At 42.0% G+C, this 11,196-nt stretch overlaps 1 protein-coding gene across 1 annotated transcript in view; it reads left to right on the top strand.

Moving 5' to 3' along the window:
* Positions 1–8,567: 8,567 nt before the first annotated feature.
* The window catches only part of LOC311086010 (uncharacterized protein), a 75,958-nt gene continuing 73,329 nt past the window's right edge, over positions 8,568–11,196 (top strand). Inside the window, exon 1 of the mRNA XM_084118635.1 lies at positions 8,568–8,939. Coding sequence (XP_083974761.1) covers positions 8,627–8,939 — 313 coding nt within the window. The 5' untranslated portion in view covers positions 8,568–8,626. The remainder of the gene's footprint in view (positions 8,940–11,196) is intronic.

Below are 11,196 nucleotides of genomic sequence, written 5' to 3'. Positions count from 1 at the left end.
TCCCACTTAGAAATCATGGAGGGGTCTGAAATTGTCATCGTAGGTGCATGTCCACTGTGAGAGACATAATCTAAAAAAAAAAATCCAGAAATCACAATGTATGATTTTTTAACTATTTATTTGTATGATACAGCTGCAAATAAGTATTTGAACACCTGAGAAAATCAATGTTAATATTTGGTACAGTAGCCTTTGTTTGCAATTACAGAGGTCAAACGTTTCCTGCAGTTTTTCACCAGGTTTGCACACACTGCAGGAGGGATTTTGGCCCACTCCTCCACACAGATCTTCTCTAGATCAGTCAGGTTTCTGGGCTATCGCTGAGAAACACGGAGTTTGAGCTCCCTCCAAAGATTCTCTATTGGGTTTAGGTCTGGAGACTGGCTAGGCCACGCCAGAACCTTGATATGCTTCTTACAGAGCCACTCCTTGGTTATCCTGGCTGTGTGCTTCGGGTCATTGTCATGTTGGAAGACCCAGCCTTGACCCATCTTCAATGCTCTAACTGAGGGAAGGAGGTTGTTCCCCAAAATCTCGCAATACATGGCCCCGGTCATCCTCTCCTTAATACAGTGCAGTCGCCCTGTCCCATGTGCAGAAAAACACCCCCAAAGCATGATGCTACCACCCCCATGCTTCACAGTAGGGATGGTGTTCTTGGGATGGTACTCATCATTCTTCTTCCTCCAAACACGTTTAGTGGAATTATGACCAAAAAGTTCTATTTTGGTCTCATCTGACCACATGACTTTCTCCCATGACTCCTCTGGATCATCCAAATGGTCATTGGCAAACTTAAGACGGGCCTTGACATGTGCTGGTTTAAGCAGGGGAACCTTCCGTGCCATGCATGATTTCAAACCATGACGTCTTAGTGTATTACCAACAGTAACCTTGGAAACGGTGGTCCCAGCTCTTTTCAGGTCATTGACCAGCTCCTCCCGTGTAGTTCTGGGCTGATTTCTCACCTTTCTTAGGATCATTGAGACCCCACGAGGTGAGATCTTGCATGGAGCCCCAGTCCGAGGGAGATTGACAGTCATGTTTAGCTTCTTCCATTTTCTAATGATTGCTCCAACAGTGGACCTTTTTTCACCAAGCTGCTTGGCAATTTCCCCGTAGCCCTTTCCAGCCTTGTGGAGGTGTACAATTTTGTCTCTAGTGTCTTTGGACAGCTCTTTGGTCTTGGCCATGTTAGTAGTTGGATTCTTACTGATTGTATGGGGTGGACAGGTGTCTTTATGCAGCTAACGACCTCAAACAGGTGCATCTAATTTAGGATAAGAAATGGAGTGGAGGTGGACATTTTAAAGGCAGACTAACAGGTCTTTGAGGGTCAGAATTCTAGCTGATAGACAGGTGTTCAAATACTTATTTGCAGCTGTATCATACAAATAAATAGTTAAAAAATCATATATTGTGATTTTTGGATTTTTTTTTTAGATTATGTTTCTCACAGTGGACATACGATGACAATGACATACGATGACACCTACGATGACAATTTCAGACCCCTCCATGATTTCCAAGTGGGAGAACTTGCAAAATAGCAGGGTGTTCAAATACTTATTTTCCTCACTGTAAATTGTAATAATATTTCATAAGATATTTTACTGTATTTTTTATTGAATAATTGACCTGTTTTAATTTGCTTATTTCAACAGCGTCAGTGCACTGCAAACACAATGAAAGTTGTGAACACGGGCGACACGACTGATGCAAAAAGTTTCAGTTGTTTTCTTTGTATTCGTTTTCTAATCCATTTCATTTCACTGCATAGATAATTGAGGTTGGTTGGATCAGGGTTATTTTGTGTTCAAAATCAAACTTTTAATGAATGCCATATGCAAGAATGACAGAATGAGAAACATTCAATTCAAAAAGAAAAAAAACTATATAATAAAGCCGTGCCAGAGTAGGCCTACATACATTAATAATATAAAACAGAATATATACAAGTGGGAAAGGGTTGCCATGTATGCAACTAACTTACAATGTTATAAGCTCTAATCGCATTTTCTACTAGGCCATTACATTTTCTGTAAAACAGAGTAAAGTTTGAAGTAATTTTTAAAAATGAGAAAAATTTCGTTTGTAGTCAAACCATTTCATTTCATGTATCAGACAAATGTGTGGTAGAGTAAAATAATACATGTTTTCATCTTCTCTGTTGGGCACTAACCTCTTTAAACAATAATCTTTTAACACCTAACCCACAATAACATGAATTTAAAGGGGGAATACTGTTCACTAAAAGCCTAGTTTAATCGGAAAGTGCACTCTGCTGTCCTCTGCTGGAGGAAATAATCCAGTGCATCTAGCCACTTTTTGTGTATACAGTCGTTGTCACTATTCATTATAATAAAAACTTGTATTAGCTGTACGAAATTTCTTTTTACCCTTCCAGAGGAAAAATAGGTGTGTACGTATAAGTGATTTGACCGGACGAATTAATCAGACTCGCAAAATACAGAAACAACCACGAATGAGTATTCCCAATCTTTTCACCCAAAACGATTCTGTAGCAAGGTTTAAAGTTCATGAAAGGAGGCAGAAACCGAACGTTCAGGGGGGAAAAAATAATATATACATACAGGCCAAAAGTTTGGAAACATTACTATTTTTAATGTTTTTGAAAGAAGTTTCTTCTGCTCATCAAGCCTGCATTTATTTGATCAAAAATACAGAAAAAAATGTAATATTGTGATATATTATTACAATTTAAATAATTGTTTTTCAATTTATTATACTTTAAATTATCATTTATTTCTGTGATGCAAAGCTGAATTTTCAGCATCATTACTCCAGTCTTCAGTGTCACATGTGACATCCAGTCTATCACATGATCCTTTAGAAATCATTCTAATATTCTGATTTATTATGAGTGTTGGAAACAGTTCTGCTGCCTAATATATTTGATGAATAAAAGGTTAAAAAGAACTGCATTTATTCAAAATAAAAAAATATTTTCTTATAATATAATTCTTCTTTACTATCACTTTTTATCAATTTAACACATCCTTGCTGAATAAAAATATTGATTTATTTCAAAAAAAGAAAGAAAAAAATTACTGACTCCAAATTACTGTGTATATTGTTGTTACAAAAGATTTTTATTTTTTAAAAAATTGCTTCTTTTTTTTATTTTAATTTTATTTTTTTATTTTTATTCATCAAAGTATCCTAAAAAAGTCCATCCATCCATCCATCTTCTACCGCTTATCCGGGACCGGGTCGCGGGGGCAGCAGTCTAAGCAGGGATGCCCAGACTTCCCTCTCCCTAGACACTTCCTCCAGCTCTTCCGGGGGGACACCGAGGCGTTCCCAGGCCAGCCGGGAGAGTCTCATAGTCTCTCCAGCGTGTCCTAGGTCTTCCCCGGGGTCTCCTCCTGGTGCGACATGCCCGGAACACCTTCCCGGGAAGGCGTCCTGGAGGCATCCGGAAAAGATGCCCGAGCCACCTCAACTGACCCCTCTCGGTGTGGAGGAGCAGCGGCTCTACTCTGAGCTCCTCCCGAGTGACCGAGCTTCTCACCCTATCTCTAAGGGATCGCCCAGCCACCCTACGGAGAAAGCTCTTTTCGGCCGCTTGTATCCGGGATCTTGTCCTTTCGGTCATGACCCACAGCTCATGACCATAGGTGAGAGTAGGAACGTAGATTGACCGGTAAATCGAGAGCTTCGCCTTGCGGCTCAGCTCCTTCTTCACCACGACAGACCGGTACAGGGACCGCATTACTGCAGAAGCTGCACCGATCCGCCTGTCAATCTCCCGTTCCATCCTTCCCTCACTCGTGAACAAGACCCCAAGATACTTGAACTCCTCCACTTGAGGCAGGAGCTCTCCACCAACCTGAAGCGGGCAAACCACCCTTTTCCGACTGAGAACCATGGCCTCGGATTTGGAGGTGCTGATTCTCATCCCAGCCGCTTCACACTCGGCTGCAAACCGTCCCGGCGCATGCTGGAGGTCCTGGTTTGATGAGGCCAGCACGACAACATCATCCGCAAAGAGCAGAGATGAAATCGTGTGGTCCCCAAACCTGACCCCCTCTGGCCCCTGGCTGCGCCTAGAAATTCTGTCCATAAAAATTATGAACAGAACCTGCGACAAAGGGCAGCCCTGCCGGAGTCCAACATGCACCGGGAACAAGTCTGACTTACTGCCGGCAATGCGAACCAAGCTCCTGCTCCGGTCGTACAGGGACCGGATAGCCCTTAGCAAAGGGCCCCGAACCCCATACTCCCAGAACACCCTCCACAAGATGCCGCGAGGGACACAGTCGAATACCTTCTCCAAATCCACAAAGCACATGTGGATTGGTTGGGCAAACTCCCATGAACCCTCCAGCACCCTGTAGAGGGTATAGAGCTGGTCCAGTGTTCCACGACCGGGACGAAAACCACACTGTTCCTCCTGAATCCGAGGTTCTACTATCGGCCGGATTCTCCTCTCCAGTACCCTGGCATAGACTTTCCCAGGGAGGCTGAGAAGTGTGATCCCCCTATTGTTGGAGCACACCCTCCGGTCCCCCTTCTTGAAAAGAGGGACCACCACCCCGGTCTGCCAGTCCAAAGGCACTGTCCCCGACCGCCACGCGATGCTGCAGAGGCGTGTCAGCCAAGACAGCCCCACAACATCCAGAGACTTGAGGTACTCAGGGCGGATCTCATCCACCCCTGGTGCCTTGCCACCGAGGAGTTTCTCAACTACCTCGGTGACTTCAGCTTGGGTGATGGACGAGTCTGCCTCCGAGCCCTAAGCCTCTGCTTCCTCAATGGAAGACGTGACGGCGGGATTGAGGAGATCCTCGAAGTATTCCTTCCACCGTCCGGTGATATCCCCAGTCGAGGTCAACAGCTGCCCACCTCCACTGTAAACAGCGTTGGTAGGGCACTGCTTCCCCCTCCTGAGGCGCCGGACGGTTTGCCAGAATCTCTTCGAGGCCGACCGATAGTCCTTCTCCATGGCCTCACCGAACTCCTCCCAGGCCCGAGTTTTTGCCTCCACAAACACCCGGGCTGCAGTCCGCTTGGCCCGTCGGTACCCATCAGCTGCCTCAGGAGTCCCACAAGCCAGCCAGGCCCGATAGGACTCCTTCTTCAGCTTGACGGCATCCCTTACTTCCGGTGTCCACCACCGGGTTCGGGGATTGCCGCCTCGACCTTACGGCCACAGCTCCGAGTGGCCGCGTTGACAATGGAGGTGGAGAACATGGTCCACTCGGACTCAATATCTCCAGACTCCCTCGGGATCTGGTCGAAGCTCTGCCGGAGGTGGGAGTTGAAGATCTCTCTGACAGGAGATTCGGCCAAACGTTCCCAACAGACCCTCACAGTACGTTTGGGTCTGCCGAGTCTGTCCAGCTTCCTCCCCTGCCATCGGATCCAACTCACCACCAGGTGGTGATCAGTTGACAGCTCCGCCCCTCTCTTCACCCGAGTGTCCAAGACATACGGCCGGAGGTCGGATGAAACGACCACAAAGTCGATCATCGACCTCCGGCCTAGGGTGTCCTGGTGCCATGTGCACTGATGGACACCCTTATGCTTGAACATGGTGTTTGTTATGGACAAGCTGTAACTAGCACAGAAGTCCAATAACAGAACACCACTCGGGTTCAGATCAGGGGGGCCGTTCCTCCCAATCACGCCCCTCCAGGTGTCACTGTCGCTGCCCACGTGGGCGTTGAAGTCCCCCAGTAGAACGACGGAGTCCCCAGTCGGAGCACTTTCCAGCACCCCTCCCAGAGACTCCAAGAAGGCCGGGTACTCTGCACTGCCGTTCGGCCCGTAGGCGCAAACGACAGTGAGAGACCTATCCCCGACCCGAAGGCGCAGGGAAGCGACCCTCTCGTTCACCGGGGTGAACTCCAACACATGGCGGCTGAGCTGGGGGGCTATAAGCAAGCCCACACCAGCCCGCCGCCTCTCACCATGGGCAACTCCAGAGTGGTGAAGAGTCCATCCTCTCTCTCAGTGTGGTTCCAGAGCCCAAGCCGTGCGTAGAGGTGATCCCAACTATCTCTAGTCGGAATCTCTGAACCTCACGCACAACCTCAGGCTCCTTCCCCGCCAGAGAGGTGACGTTCCATGTCCCTAGAGCTAGATTCCACGTCCAGGGATCGGGTTGTCTAGGCCCCCGCCTTCGACTGCCGCCCGATCCACTTAGCACCGGCCCCTTACGGTCCCTCCTGCAGGTGGTGGGTCCACGGGAGGGTGGCCCCACGTCGCTCCTTTGGGCTGAGCCCGGCCGGACCCCATGGGGGGAGGCCCGACCACCAGGCGCTCGCATACGAGCCCCAACCCCGGGCCTGGCTCCAGGGTGGGGCCCCGGCTGCGCCATACCGGGCGACGTCACAGTCCTCGTTTTATTTTGCATCATAAGGGTTTTTGAACCGCTCTTAGTCTGACCCGTCACCTAGGACCTGTTTGCCTTGGGAGACCCTACCAGGGGCATATAGCCCCAGACAACATAGCTCCTAGGGTCATTCGGGTACTCAAACCCCTCCACCACGGTAAGGTGGCAGTTCAAGGAGGGGTCTAATATAAAGTTGTTGTTTTTTTTGTTTGTTTTTTTTTCCTGATGGAAAGGCCCCCAACAATGAAAGCCAGAAGAGAACTAATTACAGGCTTTCCTACGGGGGATGGAGCTGAAACAAGAGGAAAGGAAATGAGGATGCAGAAATTAGAAATGGCACCCCAGTTAAACACCTTATTTGTAAAACACCCAAAACAATAAACAAAGAGGTATTTTGTTAATATCAAAACTGCATCTAAGGAAAAAAATTATACCACCATGTTGATACCTCTGTTTATTTAATTTTTACAGGCAAGTCCTTTTGTATTTGGCTTTTAAACATAACTTCTCTTCTCACTCCTTTTTTATTTGGAATAAAAAGTATATTACACACAAAAGAAAAACTTTATTTATTAGACATTGGTTTGAGTCTGAAATATTAATAGTTTGTCAGTTGAATTCTGATGGTCAGTTTTTAAGTATTACTGAACTATGTCTTACATTTAAAGTGTCATATTTCTGTTAAATAATATTGTATTGTCATGAATTCTATTTCTGGCAAAATTGTATCTCTATTGTATCTCTATTCAGAAATCAGGGCACTTGGTTTAACACTATAGGAAGTAAAGTCTCCAAACATTTGTTTTTAGATAAACTTGATTTAATTAATTAATGATAAATGCAGTAACCAATCGATTAGATCTCTTTTTGTTAATATCTCTTCTCCTCCGTCTAAATTTGTTTAGGTTAATATGTTTCCCTCATTTGAGTGGGGACATTTTTGGGGAGTTCTTAGTCGGTATTAAACCAAAGAAGTGTCATTTAAAATTTCTCACAGAATATATCCTGTGAAAGACACATTAGAGCGTTTTCATCTGGATATTGATTACAATGGCTGTTTTTGTAACTGTGAAAGAGAATCTATATTGTGCACATATTTTTTAAAGGCCATGTTCATTTTACTTTTGGTATGAGATCTGTGTTAAAATGAACCGCAATCTAGTCTTAAATTTGTCATCTGTTTTACTTCATTCAAATGAATATGACTTTTCAAATATATATATATATATATATATATATATATATATATATATATATATATATATATATATATATATATATATATATATTATTGATTTGTTTTTGTTATTAGGAAAATTTTATAATTATCAAACTAAATTAAACTAACATGTTTGTGATGTCCTTTATTTTCAAGTCTTTTTATTTAAAATATTGTTGTGTTGCAATTTATACTTACAAAATGTGAAAATGTGTAAAAGAAATGAATGACGCACCTTTTTTTCCTTTTTTCTTTCTCATGGACAACTCACTTTTACTTGTTTCTTTGCTCTTTGCACTTGGAAACAATACCCCACATTTTCTGGCATTGTAGTCATGTAAAACAGTTATGGTATGAAGTGTCTATATTTATTAAGGAAAAGATACTCTCTAATTTTGTTTTGCATTTTGAAAATGTAATTTTTGGATATTCAAAGTATGATAACGGTGTGATTAAGAAGGCTTTTGTAATTAATCTGTTAATTTTATTAGTCAAATGTAAGTTTTCCAACAAAAAGCCCCATTTCTCAGTATTCCTTAAAGAATTCGAAAATTACGTTTCTACTATTCATTCTAGTAATAATGGAAAAGCTATTAAGACTGTTAATTTGTGTACTGTCTTCAAAATCTTTGATTGATACAAAGGTCTCGTATTCTTGTGATTATTATTATTATTTTTTATTTATTTATTATTATTATTATTTATGTGTTTTCTTTGCTCCCCTGGCTCTAATTGTATGTTGTATTTTGTTGTTTAAAGCAATAATAAATAAATAAAAACTACCTTTACTCGTTTCCTGTTCAGAACATAATTATGTTCTGGAAACGAGTAAAGGTAGTTTTTAGATGTTGCGCGCATGCGCGGAAGAAATAGCCTGCGTCCCAATCATAGGTCCCAATGTGCATGCTATCCATCCTAAATAGTATGTGACATTAGTAATTGTCAATACTATTTAGGGCAGATAGGGTGGATAGTATGCACATTGGGACGCAGCTATAGTCTCTCGGAGACCAGACTCGGTGTTCCCGAGTAAATATTTGTTCAAAATGAACGAACCGTTCATGACAGACCCATCACAAATGGAAAAGTGTCTGAGCATTAATGATCTCCTGCGTGATATTTTTGAGGATCTTGGGGAAGAAAACCAAACGAAGTTTAAAAGCAAATTGTGCGATCGGAAGAAGAAAAAACCGCGCGTCGAAAAAAATACAGTCGACAAAGTTATAGACTCTGCAGATCTCGCCGATTTAATGGTGAAAACTTTCACATTGAAGGACGCGGTTCCTGTAACACTCGAAATATTAGAGGCTATTGGCTGTAATCAACAAGCAGTGGAGCTCAGACAACGCACAAGAGACGGTAAGTAAAACTATTGTAAATCATAAATGCGGAACTAAATTTAGATGTTTCGTTTCAGACTTTCTATCTGACAAGTTAATTTAAGATTTTTCACAAATTCGTATTTCAGAACAAAAAAAACTTCTCTGTAGTCAGGGACGTAGTTAGGCCTATTTTAGGGGGGCTGAAGCTACCCCAAAATGTTCCTAAGCCCCCCTAAATAATGATAAGAACAACAATAACAATTCGATTTATCAATAAACGTATCCTCATTCATATTTAGACTCAACAAATGATATATATCCAGCTACAAAAAATAGCCGAAAAGTCGGAAGTTGGACAGAAGTACAAAGAGTCGTAGCTGCCAACCCTCACGCATTCACCTTGAGACACACTCAATTGACACTTTTCACACGCTCTCATATGAAGGACTAAAAATGACAGAATGAAAAATAAATAAATAAAAGTAGAAATAAATAAATAAATGCAGAAATAATAGTGAAAATAAATACATTTTGGTAATATAAATGGCTATTTCTGTATTTTTACATGTATTTATTTATTTATTTATTTATTTATGTATGTATTTATACATTTATTTATATATTTATGTATTAAATATACGTTTTCAAACGAAAACGTATTAGTGTGGACATGGCCTGAGAAGCGATGTGTGGAAGGTGTTTGGATTTCAAACCCTAAATGGTAAAATTACAAATAAAGAAGTGGCAATCTGCAGAATATGCAACATCCGAATGAAATATCACTCCTCAACTAGCAACCTGAGGGAACACCTGACAAGCTAGACGATCTGTCCGAGGAACCGCCGCTAAAACAGGCAATAATTACTTCTTTTCTGCCTCTCTCCTCATCACGGGGCTTACCAGCTGTCCGCCAAAAGGCGGTAACAGACAAACTGACACGGTTTATCTGTAAAGATATGAGACCGATTAACATCACGCATTGGCATTGGCGATCCATAAGACAGTGTAATGAAAACGTACATTTCCACTTATAAAAAATCTTGGGGGAAAAAATATATTTTTCTTAAATCTGAACGTTGAGTAATATGGAGGACATGTTAAACTATGAGAAACACATATCATGCCATCTCAGCATGTTTTTATGATTGAATAAAATACATTTTTATACGCATTTCACCCCTAAAATGTCAGGCCCTGTCACAGACAAATTTGTATATGTTAGAATGGTTTCCTAATAAATTTCTTTGATACAAATAGCATTTTCTTATTGATCACATGTCTCTGATTGTATCTAACATGGTTTTATAATTCCTTTAAGAAATATAAGTAACTTTTCAGTCAACTGTAGTACACAAAATCACAGAATACCCCACTCATATAGTTGTAAAATAACTACCTTTACATAGGAAATTTTTTACAAAAAACATAGTAGTGGATATATACCCCCACCTTCATCTACACAGTTAAAGAGATTAATTAATTAATATTTCCTCAAATAGTACACTTTTGTCATATTTCCTGTGTGACAGGACTGACCATGGCGTGACAGGACTGACGGTACTGTGACAGGACTGACTTTATGGATTTTGATAATGCAGAAAAAGTTATGTTTTGTGTTCTTTATTTAAGTTTTGATTGGCATTTCTTTTTTAAACTAGATGTACCGCAGGGCGGTACAAAATATGACCGCCGCTCAGGCCTGCACTGGCTTTCCACAAAAATAAATGACGTGGAGCAATTTGGCTGTATTGCGTGTTTATGTATATACCTAAAAAAAGTAGTAGTATGTGCATGTCTGTGTGTGTGTTTGTGTATGTGTGTGTCTGTGTGTGTGTGTGTCTGTGCGTGTATGTGTGCGTGCGTACATGTGTGTGCGCGTGTGTGTTTGTGTGTGTGTGTCTGTGCATGTGGATTTGTATGTGTGTGTATGGGTGTGTGTCTGTGCGTGTGGATGTCAGTGTGTGTGCATGCTTGCGTTTGTTTGTATTCCTGCATGTGTGTGTGTGACAGTATCATCCTAAACCAGCAACCCTTCGCTCAACACCACCATCTACAGGCCGATGAGTGTACAGTCACTAAATGTGCACATAAATGAATTTATTTTATACCCCCCCATGGATGAAATTCTACGAAACTTAGCATACCCCCAGAGGATGTCAAGTTAATCATACACATGAAATATGGTGCAGTTCTGAACATCTCAACTGAAGATAGGGGCGATTAAAGTAGAATAATATTGCATTTTCATTTTTTATGGGAGGGGCGCAAATCACAAATGAGTGATTATGGGCTAG

This window comes from Abramis brama (assembly GCF_963993115.1).
Source record: "Abramis brama genome assembly, chromosome: 7".
In the NCBI taxonomy this organism is placed as follows: Eukaryota; Metazoa; Chordata; class Actinopteri; order Cypriniformes; family Leuciscidae; genus Abramis; species Abramis brama.
This window is presented reverse-complemented; position numbering and strand designations above follow the sequence as displayed.